Source organism: Manis pentadactyla, chromosome 6, assembly GCF_030020395.1.
Source record: "Manis pentadactyla isolate mManPen7 chromosome 6, mManPen7.hap1, whole genome shotgun sequence".
NCBI classification, from domain to species: Eukaryota; Metazoa; Chordata; class Mammalia; order Pholidota; family Manidae; genus Manis; species Manis pentadactyla.
In genome coordinates, this window is record NC_080024.1 from 143,212,304 (window position 1) to 143,236,263 (window position 23,960).

Here is a 23,960-nt window from a genome sequence, read left to right on the forward strand (position 1 = left end):
TTCACTAGCAGAAGCAGCCCGGAGACCTGCTGATAATCAGGGAAGAAGTCCATCATAATTTAATTGCTCCTCTTTGCCTGCAGCTCGCATCATAGCCTTGGTGCTTGCTGTCTCTGTCATCTTCACCGGGCGCCTCTGCCTTGCTCCCATCTCCTGGTGCCTGCTGGGTGAGCAGAAACGGCAACTGACAGCAGCTGGGAGAGCAGGGAGCCAGCCCAGGGCGGCCCGTGTTGGAGCAAAGCCAGTCAGGGCTGCAAGCAGGAAGAATCCCCACCCTGCTGGGGCAGCAACCCAGGGAATGGGGAATGACAGGGACAGAAAAGGGGCAGCCACTTAATGACCAGAAGCTCAGGCTCCCTGGAACTCAAATGCCACAGAAAGCTGCTGCCACAGTGCCCTCGTCCTATGGTTCCTGCAGGAGGCCTTTTAGAATTATTTCCTGTCTTCATGGTCCCCTTAAACAGCCTAGCCTCTAGAGTAGCAGTGGGCTAACCACCAAGAAGCCACCATGATTCACATCAATTCCCCACATTCAGGCGAGGGATGCCTAGGGGATGGCTCTGTAAGGGGGGAACATTGTCCTGGACTCTGTCGCGGTCCCTGGCTGGGTCCAAAAATTTAACCAACAAAGACAAACTAATAGGAGAAAAGCATACAGACTTCATTGAATTTTTATATGTACAGGGGAGCCTTCAAGAGAGACCTAAAGATGTGACCAGTACAGGAAGCTTTTATATCTTTTAAACAAAGAAGTAATGAATTTGTGAAGAATTGACGAGATGATGTTTGGGCTGGAGGCAGTAAATGGTGAAGACCTAACTAAGAAGATAAGGGGGAGTTTAACAACTCTCGTTTGTGCAGACCTCTTGGTCCCAAATTCCCCATCTCTGTGCTTAGGAATGTCTCCCCTCCTCCTGATACAGGGAACATGCCCTACTCTGGGGAGGTCTGTGACCTATTTCAGGAAAGAAAGGCGAAGAGGGAGGGCAGGTCCGTGACCTTCCTGCTTCTGCCATTAAAAAAAATTCCTTCCGCTTAAGCTGCTTAATATGCTAAGGTACGATATTGAGGGTAACGTGTCCTAAATCCCGTCAGCTCTTTCCCTCTCCTCTGAGCAAGACTCTGAAGAATGTAACAAAGCACTCAAGGCATTGTGTAAGTCTCTCCACAAATCTTTATTAAGCGCCTGCTGTGAAAGAGGCACTGAGCCATTCCCTGGAGGTACAGCGGGAACAGATTGGATGAGTTCAGGCTCCTGTGGAACTTACATTCCCACTAAGGGAGTCTCCCGGTGAACAAAAATACAAAGAAATACACACCATGACTGGAAACAACCAAGTGTCCACCAACAGGTGAGCAGAATCACAAATTCCGGGAGCTCCAAACAATGAAACACTGAAACGCTCTGCAATATAAAGCATGACCCACTGACACACAATATAAAGCATGACCCACTGGCACACCAAAGGAAACGGGTGATTCTCAGGATGATTATGTGGAGCAAGAGAAGCCAGAGACAGGACTACATGCTCTATGACCTCATTTATTTAAAATTCTAGGAAGGACAAACTCGTCCCTGGTGACTGAAGGCAAGGTGGGAGCTGTGTGAGGACAGGTGGGCAGAGGGACAGGAAAGCGGGGATGTGGAGGGGCTTTGAGAAATCTTTTGAGGGCCATAACTCTGTTCACCATCTTGACGGTGGTGATGGTTTCCTGGGTGTGGGCATGTGTCAAAGCTTACCAAACTGAACACTTCAAATGTGTGTACTTCTTTGTATGTCAATTACACCTACACAAAGCTGTTAAATATGTGGATACACACATTACCTCATGCGCTCTGTGAAAAATACAGCAAAGATAAGGGAGGTAGGACATGCTGGGGGCAGGCGGTGCTATTTTAGGTGGTTCTGTGATTCTGTGAATACAAAGTAAACCTCAACCTCATTTAGGCCAAGAACCTCCTAATGTTACTAACCTGCTCTAGGTTCTCAGAAAGTGTCCAAGGAATGGCATTTTCAGACAGCACGTGTCCAATTTCCAGTGATCAGTGTACCTTTCCCTGGCTATCCCAAGTCTGAGAGGGGCAGTCTGTCACTGCTCCCAAACTAGCATCATTTGCCCTTAGAGTTGGCACCATGGTGGGAGCAGTTGTCCAAGTTTGGTCCAGGAAAAGATGCAGAGGTACATAGGTAAAGCTGAGTGCCCTGTGGCATGGCTCTCATAACCATTCGTTGCCCTGAGACCCTTACCTACCAAAGTCAAAACTGGAACATGATGATGGACGGTGGATTGTCGGCATGGACCTACCACCCTAAGGGCAAAATGGGAGTTTCTCGTCAGACCCTTGGGACTCATTCAAGGAACGCTCCAAGCATGGCCTGAGGCATGGCCAGGATGCACACCTGCTGAATTCATTCAGGAAGAATGCCGCAGGAGCCTGCCTCTGCTCCGGGCCGGGACCGCAGAGGCCCTCCCGGTGCGGAGAGTCCTGCCAGTCAGTCACCCTTAAGGCTTATTACACCTACTTAAGCTCACGGGAACACGAAGTTCACAAAATGCTTCCCAGCCTTGGATGAGATGCCTTTTCTGTCTTAGCCAAGACATAGCAAGATTCAGTCATCTTTATTTCTACCCAATGATTCCTTGATCAAACATGTTAATTATATTTCTTCCTCCAAGAGGGATATAGCACAGAGAAAAAGTGCTGCCAAGCTAAGCTACCTTTCTGTGGATAAAATGAAGGTTCCTGTGGCCAGGATTCTCACCTGGCCCTGGTTGGCTGGTTCACTACACATGTGTGGCCAGTACATTGTTATTGACTCTATATAATAAAGAGCTCCACCCAGTGTTCTGAGCGATATGGTGGCAGGGCTGCAAGGCTGCAGGAGAGCAGAGCAGAGGCTGGAGTGGTGGCAGCACTGAGGGCGGAGACTGGGACGCCTGTGAAGGCTGAGAGACCCAGAGGCAGGGACTGGCTTGCTGCCTGCAGACTCGCTCTGAGTGAACAGGATTTTAGTGATTGACCTGCCACCGTGGAAATAAAGTTGGGTATAACCCTTTCACCCCAAGAACGTTCTTCTACTGTCATTTCTTTGGTCACACTGAATCCATAGTGAACTTGCCCGAGGCTGAAACCCATTGGCAAGACAATTGGCAACAGCCTGCAGGGTTCATTGGTGATCAGGGAAAAAAGAAGAGGCTGCCCTCATGGAAGGAGTGTTTCAGCGGCTGCACCTATGATGGGGAGACACTCGAGTGTCCCCTGTGGACATGCACTGTGAAGGGGTGGAGGGCTGGGGTCCACCCCAAGAGAAAGAAAATTTGTTGCTGACTGAAATGGCGTCACTAAGAAATACTGTGGAAATAGTAAAGGATGTCGTGGTAGCCTGAGAGGAAGCAGCAGGAAAAGGAGCAATAGCCCGAGAAGGGGCGGCCCGAGCAGCAGCAGCACGCAGGCTGGCAGGTGCCGTGGGGCAGGTCAGGGATGTAGGGGAGCCGTCAGCCCCGGAAATGGAGGAGCGGAGGTGTGATGACCAGGTGGGGGTGGAGGTCTTGCCGGTGCGGAGGCATCGGCCCCTCCTCAGTTGAGCCCCCACCTGGGTGGAAGCTGGTGGATAAGCCAGAGGGAACCGCGGTTCTTTCAGGAGAGGTGCGGCCCCTCCTCAGGTCGTGGAGCGCTCCGTGCTCTGCTGCTGTCCTCAGGCTCAAGCACAAAAGGAAATATGGTCTGCTTCTCAAGGAAGAATTTAAAGGGCCCTGTTGAGTGTCACAAGGGCCCAGATGTGGGTTGGTTTGAAAAGGCAGGAGCAGACAGAGAGAAATTGGACTGCAGCTGTGGCAGCAACTGAGACCAGAGCAGCGGTTCTGGCTGCTGGGATGAGGCGGAGGGCAGAGATGAAGCAACAAGACTGGCCTGTGTGTCTGCAAGACTTTTGCTGGAGAGGCTGGAGAAGGTGGGTACCGTAAGGCCCACCCATGGTCCTTTTGTTTAACTCATTTGCGTGGAACTGGTTTGAACACAGCCAGGATGACCACTTGGTGGCAACAGATCTCCTCAGGCTTGAGGGTTATTTAATTTTTGTTATATGTATATTGTCATAGATTATGGAATTTGGTTACAATGTTCCAGCTTCCTCATACGGGAACCATTACAGAGGACTGAGGGCACATAGATTGAGAGGCAAGAATCCTGGAGGGGTGGAGTGTGGTAAAATGAAGGTTTCTGTAGCCAGGATTCTCACCTGGCCCTGGTTGGCTAGCTCACTACACCTGTGTGGGCAATATGTTGTTGTTGACTCTATATAATAAAGAGTTCCACCCAGTGCTCTGGGCGACATGGTGGCATGGCTGCAAGACTGCAGGAGAGCAGAGCAGAGGCTAGAGTGGTGGCAGTGCCAAGGACAGAGACTGGGACGGCTGCGGGGGTAGAGAGGCTCAGAGGCAGGGACTGGCCTGCTGCATGCAGACTCGCTCTGAGTGGATCTAGTGATTGACCTGCCACCGTGGGAATAAAGTTGGGTATAAACCTTTCACCCCAAGAACGTTCCACTGTCATTCCTCGGTCTCATTGAATTCATAGTGAATTTGTCCAGGGCTGAAACCCATTGGCAAGGCACACACCCTATTGCAATGTGAGTTTGCCACTTCACTCTTCAAAATGTGGCATCTATTTTCCTGTCTCTTAAGTCTGGTCTGGCCCTGTGACTTGCTTTGCCCAAGAGAATGTGGTAGGATTATATGGGGTGGAGCTCAAGAAGGGTTGCAGCTCTGTTATCCTGAGATGCTGCCCCAAGACCACCATATAAGAAAGCCAGTTCTAGCCTACTGGAAGACAAGAGCCCATGTAGAGAACCGAGGTGGCCCAGCCAACAGCCAAAGTCAGCTACCAGGCTTGCTGGTGAAGCCATATTGGACCTTCCTTCCTAACCAATCCTCAAACTGACTCAAGTGGCATGAGTGGGCATGAGTGGGCATGAGTGGGCCAGGCAGAACCAGCAGGGGAACCACAGCCAGCCCACAGAATGCTCTCCCGGCTTCCTATCTCTCTTGTTGGCCAAGTACACTTGACCTGTGGTGACATAAAGGTCACAACAGCACTGAACAATCTCTTCCAAGCAGTCTCATTTGTCCAAAGTACACAGTTCTACAAGACTCGAGTGCAATGAGGAGAAGAATGTGGGGAGTGGTGCGGCTGGGTTGAGGAAAGAGGGAAGATCAGAAGGTCGATAAATACAGGAGCAGGGCTCTTGGCCTGCAGATTAGATTTGTTAAACCAGAAAAACCCCTTGGGAAACAGACACCGGAGCTTTCAAATATCTAAGAATGCAGATTTAATAACTCAAAGATTAAACTCAGGTTGATAAAGAAAAGTATAGTTTTCTTTGGGGAACAATGAGCTGATCTGGTGCTTTATGATATATTGATAATGGCAAGAAAATCTGAGAGTAGTATTTTAACTAACAACTAACTTTTAATCTTTGAAAGTCATTTGCACAAATGACCATTCATTTTCCTAACTAGCACTTAAAATACTGGTAGAAGTCAAACTACTTTACAGATGAATGTTTTAGGATGTAAAGCATTTTTCATCTTGGGCAACACATTGGAATCACCTGGGGTCGGGACTAAATTAGTCAAGGGTGAAGGCCAAGCACTAGGGGTTTTCAAAGTTGCCCAGGTGGGAACATTTTCTCTATGTCACATGCAAAGTAATGCTAATGGGCAGCTACAGTTCAGAACTACTGGTGTGAAAAGTCAGGACTTTCAAAGATCCTTAGTACCCAACATATTTATTACTAAGCAGAAAAAAGGAACCATGTCTGTTATCGCCCAGCACTATTCCTGACTGAATTGGGACTGAATATTGGGTACTTTTCTAAATGACAGGCCAGGAGTTTGGAAAGAGTATATTCTCTCACCTTGAGTCTTTAATTTGTACAGTAAACCACTGCCCTGCTGGACTTCAGAGCAGAGAATGAGGACTCCCTGTCCCTTCCACAAAACAAGTTCCCTTCCTAAACTCTCCCCTGTACTGTATCCCCCATTTTAACCTGCCCACCTCCTCCTGGGGCTTCACCATATCCTCCTTATTCCTCCATCACTTAACTCCCTTGACAGTCTGCAAACATTAGTTCAACTGCATTCCTGGTCCTGAGTAGACAAGGAATAACACTAATAGCAAATCTCAATTCTTAAATGGCATTCGGTAGTAAAAGAGTACTCATCAAGCTTCTCTTCTGGCTATAAAGGGAGTATAAATTTTTGCTTCATGTGAGACTCAACTTAATCAAGAAGTATGTATTGAGTGCTAAGAGGGACAAAGGCAAGTGTGGAAAATATACAAAAACTGTGTGTGGATTCTCAAGGATCTTACCATCTAGACCAGGGTTTGGCATCTGTGGCCCGCAGCCCAAATCTCGTCCCCCACCTGTTTTTGTAAATAAAGTTTTATTGGAACACAGCTTTGCTTTTTAAAAGAGAAATTGTCTATGAATGCTTTCACACTACAATGGCAAAGTTGAGTCATTTTGACTGACACCATCTTACTATCTGGGCCTTTATAAAAGTTTGCTGATGTTGATCTAAATTAAAATCAAATACATATATGTATTGCCATCTGTATCACCATGTATTATATAATATATATCACTATGTATTAGGCCCTAGGGGATACATCAGTGTGAAACAGTGATGATTTCTGCCTCTAAGAGGCCCACAATCCTGAGCAATAAATAAGCACCCAAAGGGAGGCCTAAACAAAGGGAAGAGAATGTTTGAGGCTGCACAGATCTGTGGGTAACTAGAATTGCCTGGGAATAGCAGAGGTGGCTTCCAAGCTGAGTGGGGTGAAGAGGAGAAAGAGGTCTGGCAAAATTGGAATGAAGAGGCAGGAAACTCCAATCCTGTGAGCAGCAAGTGGCAGTTGGGCTGCCTCCCAGGGTATTAGAGTGTGAGGGGGAAAATGGCATGATTTGTGCACCACTTGTCTCCCATGCTGGACTTGTGATTTTATGAGAGTGTGGACAAGGTTTGTGTTGTCACTTCTACCAGTAGCATTAGGCAACATGCCTGCCATAAAGTAGGTGTTTGATGAATATTATTGAAAGAATTAAATAATAGATGAGTAAACATATATGTCAAATATCAGGTTAGATATTCTGTAAGCCAGCCGAGTCAAGCATTTCCACCATGGCAAAATCATCTCAGATCTTACTTTGAAGCAAAAGAGTGGACAGGGAGATGAGAAAGCTAGTATTTATTGGCCAGCCTATGACATAACATGCTCTTTACAAGCATAAAATTATTTAATTCTCTCAACCACCCTTTTATTTTACCAATGAAGAAATGGAGTTTCGGCAAGGTTAAACAGCTGGCCAGAGAATAGCAGAGCCAGATTTCACACCCAAGTCTTACTTTGTCGTTTTCATCAGCACATGTCCACACCTACCCATCATTTTCACACCATGCTCTGCAGACCTCAGGCTCCTCAGAGCCCCCAAAAGGAGCATCGTGGCCAATTCAGTAGCACTGGAGACCAAGGGCACAGACATCCCACCCAGGTTCAACCAGAGAAGTTCTCATTTTCTCTACTTCATTTACGGAGCTTCCTTATTTCATCTGAACAAATAATTCTTGAGGAAATAGAAAAGAATCAGAAACCACTGTACTGACCATGCTACTTCCCAAAATAAAGCCAGAGGTATGGTTTCTAGCCTTAACTCCATCACCAGTTTGCTGCAGGATCATGTCAGTCACTTCTTCTGTCCATTGTTAGGCACAAAAGGTGGGATGACGGTGCTGAAATCCTATTGTGCTAAACTTCCCAGAGAGAACAAGATTCAATTTCATTCACTTAATGAATGAAAAGGGTGGGACTACCTTGCATTCTAGATTAATTCTAGATTAAGTTGTAATTCCACCAATGGCAGCAAATTAGAGCCATGTGATTAGTGACCAGGCAGAGCTCAGCAGAGTCGCTGCTGGATGCATTGACTGACACCTGCCAACAGCATCTAACATTAGGATCAAAAAGCAAACATGAGCCAATCTTTTGGTGTTAACTCATAGAAACCAGCACATGACAGAACGCAGGTATCTGAGCACACAGTCCAGAGGGGTACATCGACTTACCAATAGAGATGTAACACATGAATATACTGATTCTGGAAGAATTCATGACTGGAAACAATGCCACACTCATGTATGGTTTGACCATTCTTATACCAAGTTACCTCTGGCTTGGGCTCACCTGATGAAGAAATAAGAATATTCTTATTACATTAAGTATTATTAGAAAAGAAAACTATAAAGCCATGAATAAGAAGGAGTAATAAGCAATAGGGATGAATATGATGGACCATGTCAGTGGGGGAACAGGAAAAACTCCCTCTTACTGATGCAAATGCATCATTCAACAAGCACTGTTGAGCATGTTATGTGCCTAAGCTAGTGCTGTGCCAGGGTGAGGATGGGGCACACACAAAACGAAAAATTCTGTCCCTAATCTCAAGGAGCTATTAAGAAAAGTATCTAAGACCTAGGTATAAGGCAAAAATGTGGGTAGGATCTTCTTTCAATACCATAAGGAGACACAACTCCATCTAAAAATTATCTAGGGAAATGCACTTTAATTCAATGATCACTATATTGATTAAAATTCCCAGATTTGGTGAAGTTACATGTAAACTTGTAGATTTCTATCCAATAGAGATGCAAATAATCTCTGGCAGAAAAGATAACTCCATATGTTATGGTTTATTGCCCTACAGGACATTCACCGGTGTTTTACTCAACCCACTAATCTTACCCTAACATCCCCTTATTACATTGCCTGTAAGTACCTAATACCTCTAATTTATTGGCCACACCTTAATACTTGCTGGTTCCCTCTGTATTCAAAGACTTGAATAAAGTCTCTGAGATGTTCCTTTCATATTTGCATGGGAGTCACTTTACCTTTTTGAAAGTAATTTTTTAACAGTGTTTAGAGTTGAGTGTATGGTATGGTACAAAAGAGGGAAGAACAAAGTGGATTAGTAAATGCCATACCTTCCTGAGGGTGAAGAAGTCTGGAAGGTAAGTTTGCCAGACTGGCACTGAGCACGTGTGACTGATATGATCACAGAAATTGGCCTGTACTTTCTCCCTCAGATTTCCCTTGGTGATCATGAACCCCATGTGACACTCACTCATGGGCTAATCTGGTAAAACCCCAGGAATTCCATTCACCCTTGGGATTTTTTTTCCCCTTGTGATAGGGCAGGAGGGTTTCCAAAATGCCCCAGGGGAGCTTTCTCACTAGCCTCCATACCATTGAAAACACATTGAAATGTATCCGACATATAGGAGGAAAGCCCAGAATGTGGAAACACTACGCCGCTCTGAACCCATCCCAGGAACATTTGTGTGTTCCTATCATTTATCATATAACTTTGACCACTAAGAGAAGAACTCTATGTTCCTCTGAGGTCTGTGCCATGGATGGGACCTGAGGATGCTTCCCCCACCGTGTCTTGTCTCCCAGCTAGACTACCTCCGTGCTGACACCATGAATGTGCTTTGTGGCAATTGTGGGTAGGCATCTTTGCCTCCTCCTTCAGGTAGGCACCTGAGTAAATCGGTCCCTGGAACCAGAAGCAGAGAGGCTGCATGCAAGGACACATCCTTCCCCAGCAGCTCCTTGGCTGGGTCTCTTTCAGGCAAATGACTAAGTCACCAAAAATGAGCTTCCTTGAAAAACCATCAAGGAAGCTCCTGGTCATAATTCATTTCTGCCTTCATCAGCCTTGTGTCCCCCTCTCAAACAATTTCATAGATTCCTTGTTAGGAAGCATTCAATTGCTCCTTTTTTTAAAAATGTACACCTGATTTTTTTAAATTAAAGCATCATTGATATACAATCTTATGTTGGTTTCAAATATACAACAGTGATTTGACAGTTACCCATATTATTAAATCCTTACCCTCTCTAGTGAGGTCACTACCTATCAACACAGAAAGATGTTACAGAATCTTTAACTGTATTTTCCATGCTGTACTCCAGTCACTGTGACCAACTTATATTGTGATTGCGAATTATTTTGCCCCTTTACCCCCTTCCCTCCCCCCTTGGTAACAGCTAGTCCCTTCTTGGTGTCTATGAGCCTACCACTATTTTGTTCCTTCTGTTTTACTTTGTTTTTATACTCCACAAAGAAGTGAAATCATATGTTGTGTACCTGATTTTCTTGAAGAAAGTATATACAGTGTGCATGAACTGGGTCTGGGGAACTCATTCTGATCTCTTTGACTCCAGTTTTGTTCATTTCATTCAGACTTTTCAGGGCTGATTGATTCCCCCAGTTTCTTAATGGCTGACTGGTTTTTTCCCTTTGTGCAGCATAGATCTGAACCATCAGCCAGAAATGAGACTCGCATAAGGAACTGGTATCTGTACCATGTGGGTGGTTCTCTTTTCTCTTCCTCCACTTGCTGGAAACCTAACCGGAAAATCCTACCCTTGTTTTTAAGTCTACCTACCTACAGGTCACATGGGATGAAAGCCACCTCTAGAACATTTCACAAGCATCTGGCTAAGGTGTGTGGGGACCAGTGGCCAAGTTTAGGGTATGTCTCAACACCGGGGCCCCCTGGGGAGATACAGGGGCTCCGCTTGGAAGGCTCAGTAGTGGACTGGTGCCTGTCCATCTATCTGAATGGCTATGGACAAACACCTAGAAAGCAAGTGGGCTCAGCTCTGGGCTTGGAGAGGCTAAGCGCACAGTTCTACACCCCAGTATCCAGACTGATGATGGGATTTTATTACAACTTCTGCTAAGCAAGCGCGGCCATTTCAGAGGCCAGCTCTTCTCTCTGGATGTAGGAAAGGGGATCAGGGGAGGATCGTTTTCTACCTGCCCTCAGGAAGATCACTGGCGCCTGCATGTTTTTGAGGGTAGAGATGTAATCACAGAAAGAAAAGAAAACCACAAAATACAAGATACCACTCCCAACCCAATTATTTTGCTTCTAGTTTCTTTAAATAATAAATCATTTTTATCCCTGGGGGCACCATTTCCAGTTGAGCTCTGGATTATTTATTCTCCAGCCTGGGGGGGGGGGGAATTCCAGTGTCCTGCTTGTCCCCTATTGGACATGCTTTGTCTTGGGTGACGTCTTCCCTGCTGACTAGTGCACCTGAAGAAGGCAGGCGGTGGGGAGGCAGATTCAGCCAGTACTGGGATATCAGTAGAAGACTGATGGAACTAAAGTTCAACAGTGTTTGACAGACGTTATTCATGCCATTCCTATGTACACAGTCCTGTGTACAGAGATTAAGAGTAGATTATCTGAAAAAATTACCAGTATGGAAGTTGCCCTAATGAAGAAACACAGTGTGAAGTGAAGATCCCTGAAATGTGTCCAGGAAATGACTCCAAGAAATCTTTCAGGAAAATATCATAGAGGATTTATTTGCTCCATGGGTTACTCAAAACAAACTTCCCAGGCAATTTTCCCAAATGATGTTTTAATAGCACCTTTGTGAGCCCAAACAGCTGGTCCACAAGAAGATTTCTGATGGTGATTAGCTAGTAACGCTTACCAGATATTATGCAGCGAAGCGATGTGTCTGATTTCTCAGGAACTTTCTGGGAAAGCAACGTGGATAAAAAACAAAGTGTGCATCTCTGGGGCCCTTCAGAGTCTGTCATCCTTTCATGCCACTTGAATCTGAAAAATAAAAGTCCCAATATTAGCATTTGTTCTGGACTTCTCTGACATTCCCACGAGCTCGAGAAATCCCGCGGCCCAGTCAGTGGCCCCTAGGGAGAGAGAAGGATCACAAGCACCTCTCCCTGGAGTAGAGAAGGCAAGTCCTGGGGCAGGCTCCTGCCTGCGGCTCTGCGCACATGTGGGCCCGATACTTGTGGGGCTGTCCTGGGTTCTGTAGGGTGTTTAGCAGCACCCCGGGCTTCAACTCACTGCATATCAGTAGCACCCTCTGCCAACTCGTGACAATCAGAATGTCTACAGATGTTGCCGATGTCCCCGGGGAGGGCGGCAGTTGAGAGCCACTAGTCCAAGTGGATCACAGCCTGACCGAAGCCCAGATAAGGAGGAAAGAACCACGAAGCCTACAGCCAGGGCCACCTCCTCTCATTTCTTTCTTTCCTCCTCAAAGTCTTTTCATACTGGACTCAAAAAGTGCATATGCATGTTTGCCTCCAAAAAGAGGAGTTGATTAGACGCAAATGAATCTCCAGGTGGGAAGTATTTCAAAACTGAGAAAGTGCTCCTTCTTGGCACCAGACAGGCACCTCCCCTCCTCTGCCCCCCAAAGGGCAGTGGCTGGGCTGGTGCATCTGGGCAAGCATGCGCTCACTTGTACAAGCAGGCACGGACACTTGATTAGTCACCAGGTCCTTTATTTCATCCTTTTAAACTACTAAATGGTTACCTCCTACATCTTACAGATGAGGAGCTGAGGCTCAGAGAAGTTCAGCAACTGTTCCAGATCACACAGCTTCAGTGGCTGCTGCCTTGGGGCCACCCTTCATGACTGTGCAAGCTGACATCTTGCGTGTGCAAGGCGCCCCTGCAGCTACACAGTACCCACTTCGCACAGGTATGTGGCTGCCCTAAGAACACAGGTCGGTCTGAACCCAGAGGGCCTTTTTCCCCCTTCTCCTCAGGGTTCAGGGCAGGCCTCACTCTGCCGAATCTGTCCTTTGCAGGGGCCCAAGCTCAGAAACAACATTGCGCTCTATCCAAACGGTAGGGTCCCACTTCCTTACCTTGGTGAGCAGCTCTCCACACCATGGAGCTCAGGAAAAGGAAAGCTCACACCACACGAGGCACATTTAGCATGAACGGGGGAAGGGCTCCAAGAAGCTGCAAATGGTGACGGTGGGGATGCTGAGGGCCCTAATGCAGAAGCCTGAGCCGAGCTCTCGGTGGAAGAATCTGGGTCTACACGGCCCCAACCGTAACACAGAAGGGGAACCCCTCTGCATGCAGGTACGACAGCTTCTTAACTGTTAGAACCAATTCCCCCAGTTTACAGGTCTGGGTTCAAGATGAAAATGAGGAGTTCCTTGTTCAAATATGGTTAAGATATTGAAGACAGCAAACGCAGAGCATTAAACAGACCACTGGCACCCTTTGGGCCACGGGGCCCCTGGGGCTGGCCCTGCCCGTAGACGGCTCCCCTGGTCTACACTTAAACACGTGCTAGTCCTCCCCTCTGGGCCTCTCCTCCTGCTTCTGCAGCTCCCACAGTATTTCTTTAACACCAATGTATTTACTCATCCCATTTTAAGTTTGATCTGGTAATGGGAGCTAGAACAGCAGGTATGATTTAAGATAAAAAAAATGTTGGTATTTCTCAGGATAATTGAATGAATAATTTTAGGGCTAAATGTAGGTCTAAAGCAGGAAGAATGGGATGTAAGTTCAATTTTTTTTAATGTTATGGTATTTCACAACTAAAAGTGTAAATTGTATTTCTGATCTTGTCCAATGTCCTTGACTCAATATAAAGTGCAGAACAAGGGTTGGCACACATATAAAAGTGCAGCTTCAGGAAGAAAGAGGGGGAAGGAGAGAAAGAAAAGAATAAGAAATAAAGAGACAAAGAGAGTCTTAGACTTAGAATCACCCTATTTATTTGTATTTATTGCTAGTCTGGTAAATTTCCCAAAGACGAGGACAGTGCAATTTATATTTTTTGTATCTCCAGTTAGTATATTGATCTGGACATGGAATACAGTTAGTTTATCATCCAAGAAAATCAGTGGACTAGGAGTCAGAGGTTTTAGCCCTAACACTTACAATCATCATTTTTGAGTGGCAACGTGCACAGGTGGTTAGGAGCCTGGTTCAAATTCCGCCTTCGCTCATTACGAGCTCAATAAGCATGAAACAACCTTTCTGTGCCTGAGTTTCCTCATCTGTAAAATGGAGGCATAACTTGTATATTCTTCATAGGTTGTGAAGATTAAATGAATTATTGCCTATAAAGCACTTATTACAATGCAGAAGTAAGTGCTCAGTAAATGTTAGCACTAATCATTATTTTTTTAAAGTGCAGCTTCTGGTTAGAAACACTAGCCCATCTGACTTGACTGGTAATGACACTGATACTTCTGCAACACTTCTTTTTAACAGCTTTAGTGAGATGTAATTCACATTCCACACAATTCGCCCATTTAAAGTGTACCATTCCATGGCTTTCAACGTATTCAGAGTTGTGCAACCATCACCACAATCAGTTTTAGAACATTCTCATGACCCCCAAAATAAACCCACCCCCCCACCTTAGCTTCCCCCTCCTCATCTTCCCACCAACCCCCACCCTCCCAGTGCCCCAAAAACACATAGATCGCCTTTCTGTCTTTATGGCATTGCCTATTCTGGATATTTCATATAAATAGAATCAAGTGATATGTAGTCCTTTGTGACTGGCTTCTTTCTTGTAGCATAACGCTCCCAAGGTTCATCCATGCTGTACCGTGTGTCAGCATTTCAGTTCTTCCCAAGGCCAATCTGCAACCCTTCTTAGGAGCAGCTGTTGGGGCAAAGGGATGACTACCTGGGCTCTCCACATTCCTAGGAGACTTACCCAGACAACTGGGGAGGGGAAAGGGCGGGCACGAGACTCTCATGGCTAGAAAACTCTCCAGAACCAGAAGCACCACAGGACTGAGAACCAAGCCCAGGCCTTGTTACTGGCCAGGGATAAATCTACATCCACCTCTGCCACCGACCTGGTGGAGTTATCAGGCCTGTTTCATCATCTGCAATAGGAGATAACGATAATGTTGTAAGGATTAGAATATGTATGTAAATGGCCTGGGAAGAATCAGCTACATAACTGATTTTCAAGGTGGTAATCAATAGACTTTAATGAAAGACTTCCCTGGTTTCATCAATCTCCTTTTCTGCTGGGGGTTACCACAAATGGTTGTTGTTGTTGTTTTATGTGATTTGTCAATTAATGTCTTAAAGTTTCTACTGGTATAATATTCACCTGCAATAGTGATTTATAAGATATGACTCCTCCATTCCCATTCCCAAGGTTCACTGCTGGGGTGGACAGGAAAGAAAGGACAAACTGTCAGGAGTTGGGGTGACATTGAGGACCTGGTGTGTCACCTATGGCTCCTCCCCGGGTGACTGCCTCTTGACAATGAAGTCCTACAGGTCACAACACTGACACACATACTCCCTGACTCATACAGTTGGTTCAGGGACCACGTACCCCAGCCACAGGGAAAGGACAGTGAAGTCAGGATGCAGTGAGAGCCTTTGAAGACAGATTTCCCCTTCTCTGCTGGAGATGGATAGCAATACTGAGTTATGGATACTAGCAGAGGGGGCTGCGGCTGGGCTCACAGACAACCTTGGAGAGAAAACATGTTAACTGGAAAGAACACAATATTTGGGTGATTCTTCTTTTGTTGTCAATGATTTCTAGCTGTGTGGTCCAGGGCAAATTGCTTTCTTTTTAAAATGTATGTTTACCTTTAATTATACAGATTCTACATGCACACATTTGTATTCTTAAAAATGCATATAAAGGTAAAGTCATCCACAAACACTATTCCTCCATCCTAGTACTTTCCTAAGAGCAAGAGTTGGCTGTTCTTCCAGGCATTTTTCATCCATTTATGTATAAAGTCATCGGAATACATATATAATTTTGTGAGATGAGTGGCATTACATGGCATGTACTTGCCATACAATTGGCTTATCTTACTTAAGAATAACTTCTGGCAGTCTTACAGTGTCAGCCCAGTCCATAAAGGGCTGCATCCTTTTTTAAAAACTGCCTGATGCTCTCAGTATTGCATGGTATGGCAATATCATGCTTAATCTTGTCTGTTCTTGTACTGATGACATAGAGACTGGCTGGAGTTTTTAGACTTACAAATGTGTCTCAAAAAACATCTTGGTACATGCCTCTCTGGGCAGGTGTTTCTCTAGATTAATACCAAGAAATGGAATTGCTGGATAAAAGAGTACTCTCATGTCCCATTTGATAGATACTCCAGAATGGGCAGGATGCTTAACTGAACAGCAGAAGGATGTGGTGATGAAGGGCCAGATTCCTGGGTTCAAACCCTAGCTTTACCACTTACTACCTTATCTTCTCTCTGCCTCAGTTTGTTCACCTGTAAAACTAAGATAACAGCAGTCTCTACTTCATTTCATTGGTAGGAAAATTAAATGGGTGCATAAAACTCCTCTAAATAGCAAAATGAGCTCTCTCTGTTAGCTGCTGTCAGGAGCTTAGGATTTAACATCAGCAAAACGACAAAATATCTTCCTCTCAAATTGGTGGGGAACAGGTAAGAGATTATAGGAGAATTCTTTGAATATTGAAAGCCCTTGACTGCTGCCAAGTTTTTTCTTGGCTAATCTGCCCCATACCAGTGGCTGCTGTCAGCAGGAAGCCTGCTGTCCCCGGAGGGGCCAGGGCAGAGCTCTCAGCCCACACCAGAGAACAGGAGCTGGTAGGAAAGCCAGCTGTCACAGTGCTGTCTCACTGGGGACAGGCGGGATTAGTTCTGATTACCCAGGCTAATCCAATGGCAGTTGGGTTCCTGAATTTGCCATCTGAGTTACTATGGATTTGGATGTCACACCCACTGTCCCTTAATAGTCCATCCTAGGTTAGTTAGGGAATAGCATCCTCCCCAAAGATGGGTTCTGGGAATTTGGGAGTGGGGGCCGTGGGAGAAAGACCAGACGGGTAAAGATAATTGACATGTTTTGGGTGCTTCTACGTGTCAGCCCCCAGGCTGGGCACTTAATACTTATTGACATTATCACATTTAATCTTTACAGCACAACTACTAAGGAGGTATTCTTTCCCATTTCACAGATAATGGTTTGGAAGCTTTACGTAACTTTACAGGGTTGATGTTACAAACCTAGTTCCTCACTGTCTCAAGCACTATGTTCTTTTTTGGGTATGACTTTAGGGTTGTACATGAGAAACAGGCAAGAAAGTAAGCCCAAGAAAAAGATGCTCAACATCATTAGTCATTATGGAAATGCAAATTAAACCATAATGAGATAGCATTTCATACCCACTAGAATGGCTATAATAAAATAGATGGGAAATATGGAAAAAGCAACCCTCTAACATGGCTGGTGGGAATGTAAAATGGTACAGAGACTTTGGAAAACTGGCAGTTTCTTAAAGAGTTAAACTGAAATTTACCCAAACACCCAGAATTTCCATTCCTAGAAATCTGCCCAAGAAAAATGAAAACATATATCCACACAAAGACTTTCACACAAATGTTCTTAGGAGAGTTATTCATAATAACCAAAAATTGGAAATAACCTAAATTTCTGTTGGAAACAACCTAAATGTCCAACTAATGAAACAGATAAAACGTGGCAGAGCCATACAACAAGACACTATAGAGCAATGAAAAGCAACAAACCAGTACACCTGGTAGGCCACGGGAACCTCAAAAACATTATCATTATGCTCAGTGAAAGCAGCCAGACATGAGAGCCCATGTATTGTTTGATCCCATTTACATGAAATGTCCAAAAGAAGCAACAGAGACCAAAAGTAGACTAGTGAATGCTGGAGGGGGAGGCAGGGCAGAGAACATTAATCAACACGAAATAGGCATGAGGGAATCTTCTGTGCGGTGATGAAACTGTGCAAAACATCAATGATGGTGGTGCACCTTGATGAATGTACTGAAAACATCACCAAGCTGAACACTTAGAAAGGTGAACTATACAATATGCAAAATATGCCTCAAAAATGTTCATTTTTAAAAGAGAGGCAAGAAGGAGACAAACATTTAACAAGCACCTTCTATATTCATTGCAGCAGTGCTTGTGATAGTAAATGACTGAAAGTAATCTAAATATCCATCAGTAGGAATCTGGTTATGGTGTATCTACACAATGGAACCTTTTAACAGCAATGGGTATAAAAATGAATCAGGTTTATATGTAGGCACTGATACAAAATAATCTCCAAGATATAATTGTTAAGCAAAATAAAATATAGAAAAGAGTGTAGTATATGGTATCACTTGCATAAAAAAATAAGAATATTCTAATATGCTTATTTATACACATAATGATTCTAGAAATACACAAGAAATGGGTAACCTGACTGCACCTAGGGAGGAGGCACTAGTGTCTGAGGAAAGGAGGGGATGCTAGTTAGGTCAGTGCTTGCTGTGTATACCTTTTGGATATTTTAAATCTATGTATCTTACCTAATAAAAAAATACAATTTAACGTTTAAATATTAATAGTGAGCAACTCCATGTGCCTGACAGTGTGCCTGGCATGTAGATAAAGTATGAACACTGAACTGTAGCTGTAATCTGCTGTCAGCATTTGGCTTGAATTGTTTTTGGTAGAATAGAGTCTTCCTGCTGGTACTCCTTTCCTCTGCTATTTAAAATCTGCGGAAGATTTCAATTCTTTAAGGGAGGGCTAAAAAAAAAATAGCTCAAGGTTACATGAGACCTATGAGTTTAGTACCTTCCCTGATTTTGCAATTGAGAAACACCCCAGAATCACAGGTGGGTTAAGGGACTTTTCCAAGGTCACACAGCTTGTTAGTGGGAAAATCCATGATTCTTGACTCTGATTTTCAACTTATGTTGAAAGGACACATTCCTTTGTCTCTGGTGTCCTTGTCCTCTCTCAGGGCAGTCAGGAAGAGAGGAAAGACTATGATGCTGTGAACGTACCAAGGACACTGCTGTTAATGAGACCAACTTCTGTCAATCAACTGGTTAAAATCACTTTGATCTGAAGTGAGCCTGGTGGACTGATGGTCGTGTCCAGTCTAGGCACGCGCACTCAGGGCCACCACTGTGCAGTGAAGAAGCTCTTTCTCTGGTTCCTCCTCCTCTTGTCCTTCACAGGCCCCTTGTGTGTTTTTGCTCCCTCCCCATGTACCCAAGCCCCAAGGCAACTCCAAGCTCTCCCTCGTTGGAGAATGTTAATTTTTTATGGGACCAAGAGGTGTGGAGTGTTTCTCTATGGAAATTCAGGCTTCGGCCAGTATAGCTGAGGACCTGAGAAAGGCTGGGGTCTCTTCTGTCTTGCTCTCTGCCGTGTAGGGGGAAGAAGACCACCCCCTCTCAGGGCAACGAACTGTGCCTGGCTTTTCTGTGCTCAACAAACCACCTCCCAGTAAGCCGCTCAAAGAAAGTGCACAGTTGGGGGACCAGGGACGGGTCCTTAACCTCACCACCTTCTGCCATCATCCTTCAAAACAGCCAGTCAGGGGATCTGGGGAGAAAACTTTATTTTTGCCTCCACCTAACCTTCTTTTCTGAATAGGATTTTTAAATCATTCTTCATCTTCTCTGTGTGTCTCACCACACCCAGTAAAAAGCACCCTGGGAGGAAGGTCATATAGTCCATGCAAGGGCCATTCTGGGGAGAATCTGTTACCTTGTCTGAGTTGGAGTTTATAACAGGCCTATCCAAAAATCTCTAAAATACGAACGCTGCCCATGGCTAACCTTACGACTAAAGGAAGAGCTGGGTTGACTTTAGAGGCCTTTCTCCAAAATAGCTTAATTCTCCTGAAGTGGCCATTTCGCTTGTTCTAACTCCATTCCACTGCCTCCCAGCACTCCGCGCCCTTCCTGCTTTCTGGGCTCTGATTGGTCTTGCACGGTGATTGGCTCACTAACCTAAGTCTAAGCCAATCAGCACATGGCTCTCTCCAGAAGGCAGTTCGGGAGTGATCCAATCAGTGCCAAGCTTAGGTCTTTCACTCTGGCCTCTCAAAAAGGAAAAAGAAAGCGTGCAACCCCAGGGAAAGCTGTGATAAGCATTGGAGACTGTCAGAAAATAGGCCGAGGGTGAAGCCGAAGCACAGAGAAGGGCAGGGTCTGCAGAGAGAGAACCCGAGCCAGGATCCTGACCAAACTCCTGGACTTTTCAGTTGTGTGGGCAATAAATCCCCGCTCCTGTTAAAGCTAGTGTGAGTTGATTTTTGTTACTTCTAGAAAGCATACTGAAGCATCCATCCTTCCCTGACTGGCCCATGGAAATTCCTATCATTGGCCCTCACATGCCTTCACCACATTATACACAGAAGTAAAGGATTTGAGATTCGGTTGTGTAATGAGATTAGTTCTGTATAGACAGGATTTGAGATTAGGTGGCTTAATCAAACAATGCTTCTCCAAGAAAGCTCTGGGGGCACCTGCAGAAAGCCTAGCCTAACCAAACAAATTTCTGGTCTTCATTCAAACCCTGTCTCTTGCCCTCCATGTTTTGTTTTTTTGTTTCCTTTACACAGACAACGTTCCATCGATAACGTGTTCAAATCCCACAAGTTTTCAAGCCCCAGCTCAAGTGCTAGCTTGCCCTTGAAGCCTCCCTTGATTACCACCACTGGAAAAAAATTATAAAAAGACCCCCTCCACCATGTGTCCCCCCACACACTCAGTGTCCCCCAGACACATGCTCAGCTATCAACTCTTTGCCCGAATGGCACCCAATGGGTTTATGCTTGTGTTCCTACAGCTCTAGCACCTTCCAGCTGAGCCTTCTGCATCTCTGTGTAGGCAGGCTTAGTGATTGGAGAGAACAAGCCCGAGTAGGTTTTCTTCAGGAATTACAGGCTACAGGAATGGCTAAAGCAGAGGTTCTCAGAGTGTGGACTTGCCTGGGCCGCACCATCACCATCACCTGGGAACTGTCAGAAAGGCAAATTCTTGGGACTTTCAGAATCAGAAACTCAGGGATTGAGAGCCAGTAACCTGTATTTTCACAAGGTCTCTAGACGGTGCTGCACTTTAAAGTTTGAGAACTGCTGGACTAGAGGAAGGTCATAAATGACTTACTGACTGAGCAGTGAATGAGCCTGGTTATCTAAGAGCAGGACTGAAGTCCAAGTGCAGGTCAAGGTGAGCTGTGTGGCCCCAGATACACCGGCAGCAGCCATGCAGGAGGTGGCCCTGGGAGCAGTAGGGTGCTGTCTGTTGGGAAGTGAACTGTCCAGAACTGATGTCTCTCCAGCCTGATGTCCAAAGTCTCCTGGTCCTTTTGGGCTATGCCAGGAGGGTGCGCATCAGCAGAAACCTCCATGAGGGCTCCACACATTGTTAAATGTTTCTCTCTTTCATGTGGGTTGGGCATTTATTCTTTCATTTTTGCCAACCACAAGCTGACATGATTATTTTCTTCCACATTTCCTTACACTTCTGAATATCCAGATTTCCCTTTTAGCAGAATTAAGCCCAGACGAGCAGGGTTCCTTGTGAGCCTTTCAGGAACTCAAGCAAAGAATTGATTATGATACTTAGATGTGCCTGGGCCAAAGCTATGGGGTATCTCAGTGAAGATAAGGGCAGTAACACAATAGAGAGCTGATAAAAATGTTTAGAGCTGTCCCATGAGGTCTACTTGTGATTCCTGTCTGTCCATCCCTCTGTGCCCGACTCACCCTCACCCCAGAACATAGAAGCACCCTGTGTTCATTATGGACCTTCATCACTGACCTTGACATTCCAGCCATGGCTCCTAGGATAACCTACCCAGCTATTGTCTCCGCTCAGACCCCAGTGGCTAGTCCATTTCAGAGCATTCCCACCTTCACTCCCACCTATCACCCCATTGTGCCTGTGTCTAAGCAAAAAGGGAATTAACACAAGGCTCAACTATAATCTTTGAGGAAAGACTGTGCTTGTGCCTTATTTTCATAATAATCACAGGCATCCCCTTGTATGCAGACATTTACTTTTCCCTTCCATTCCTATGGACTCAAGAAAACTCATATTTAAACATGGTACTAGTAGATGCTAAAAGGCATCCTCAAATGATATGGATATACTCTCTTTAGATAATAAACACACCATCAACTATTTTCAGACAAAAACAGTTTTCTTATTTATTATAGATGCATTCTAAAACATAATCCTTTTTCTATTTTGCTCTCAAATACATTGGTTTCAAGTACAGAATTTTCATCAAAAAATCTAACCTTCTGTTATTTTTGTGTAGTCATGCACTGATGTCAAAAATGTGTCATTTCCATTACTTGAATAGTTAGTATTATGAAAACATTCTGAAGTTTTAACAAAAAAGAGAGAGAGAAGCTTTTTAATTAACCAAGGAGGAGAACTAGCCTTTGTGGAGAAACTACCACTGCACAGGTACTTTAGGTATATTTACTCATCTAATCCTCCATCAGTCCTGTCAAACTGGATGGTGACATCTTCATTTTACAGACAAGAACACAGGAGTTCACACAGGCTGAAAAGCTGTGCTAGAATCAGGATCTGATTCCACATCTGACTCCAGAGTGTGGGCTTTACTCCTCAGCACCACCCTGCTTCCATCGACCTCCACTCACCCAGATGAGACACTTGGCTGTATCCTCTTTGCACAGACTGATATCCACATGTAAGTGTGCACGGGGCAGATAAGAATGAATTACATGGGGGAAACAAGGAACTCTCTGTGGTTGATGAAAATAAGAATTCCACCCTATCTAAAAATCTACCCCAAATTGTGACTGAACGTTTTGCAAAAACTTCAAAAGGCCACTGTGATTTGGAAGCTCAAATACATTTAGTTTGTTTTCAATCCTGATTTCCAAGACCTGAACATGTTGATTGACCATCAGTGCCTGTTAATACTGAATCTGTCAATTTGTCGATTCAGAAGGTGGCTCACACATCCCGGGTTCCCGTTCAGAAGCCCCACAACAAACAAGCTCATTCAAGTTACCTTTACCAGGTATCCTGTTACAAAACGGCTCTTACCATTTCTCATGAATCAATCTTCAAAAATGAAGACTGCCTTTACTTAAGGTAAAGGTTGTAGAAGGGAAACACTAAAGCAGAAGCAGTTCTAAATACTGTTCTTGCTTTTATCTATTTTTAAATGATTGCCAGGTGTCTGCGACTATCACCCATCATCACTGGTTTTAAAGCCTGGATGTGTTCATCAGAATGTAGTGTGACAGTGGTGTCATTTTATTGATGGATTTTTTTTTTTTTTGGTTGGCTTTTGCCTTAAATTGAAAAAAAAAATCTGTGTAACAGCTTGAGTACGTCAATCCTATAGTTAACAACACTGTACTGTACATTTAAAAACTGATTAAGAGGGCAGATCTCATGTTAAGTGCTCTTACCACAACAAATAAAAGCAATGAAAGTCTACTTAATGACTCCATGAATGTTTGCATCAGCCATTTTGAAATGCCTGAGAGCTTTTCAGCAATTTGCATTCCTGTTGTTAAACAAGATATCCCCACCCAGAAAGTGGAGATTTTTACCCATTCAGATAATCCAAACAAAAGCAAAAACTTTTAACTAAGATACTCAAATATTTCAGGCAAAAGTCTCTAGGGCCTGAATTACCTGGATAATCACCTCAATTTTTCATGTTACTTTGCAAAACCTCTTCAGGTCACTCCTTTGAGTCATCCTGTATGTTTGCTTTTTCTGGCTGTTGAGAATAGCCGTGATGTGAAAGAATCTATTTTAATTCAAAGTCAACAGACATTAAAAAAAATAATAGTTTCCAAAAAGGATCAGAATGGACCTAAACTAAAAAATGAGAATTTGGCCACTTTAAGACCCCATATACCCAAATATGCCACATAGCAGCTTGAATGAGCTGCCCTGTTCCCTATCGTAGAAAACAGAAACAGCTATGTATTTAAAGCAAGGACTTTCCTTATGTAAAAAACAAGGTCTAGATACTTACTTTTCAATACTGTTTTGCCGTTAGTATAGTGGTGAGTATCCCCGCCTGTCAATATTGTTTTGTCCAAGAGTTGGGATAGGAGGGCTGGCTCGGCTGTGGGCTTCCAGGCTGTGTGTGAGGCATTGATTGGATGCCCCTGTTCCTGGGACTGGGGCTTCAGAGGAGTTACAGGGTTCAGGGTTTTTCCCACGAACAGGTCAAAGCACAGTTGCGTCTGTTTCCAGAAAAGCTCCTATCTTCCTAAGAGGGAA

At 44.6% G+C, this 23,960-nt stretch overlaps 1 protein-coding gene across 1 annotated transcript in view; it reads right to left on the bottom strand.

Annotated features, from left to right (window-relative positions):
* Positions 1 to 23,719, bottom strand: part of ALPK2 (alpha kinase 2) — a 97,771-nt gene extending 74,052 nt beyond the window's left edge. Inside the window, exons 1-3 of the mRNA XM_057504217.1 lie at positions 23,710 to 23,719; positions 11,582 to 11,709; positions 8,131 to 8,248 (exon numbers count right to left, since the gene is read on the bottom strand). Of these exons, the coding sequence (XP_057360200.1) occupies positions 8,131 to 8,248; positions 11,582 to 11,690 (227 nt within the window). The 5' untranslated portion in view covers positions 11,691 to 11,709; positions 23,710 to 23,719. The remainder of the gene's footprint in view (positions 1 to 8,130; positions 8,249 to 11,581; positions 11,710 to 23,709) is intronic.
* Between the last annotated feature and the right edge of the window lie 241 nt (positions 23,720 to 23,960).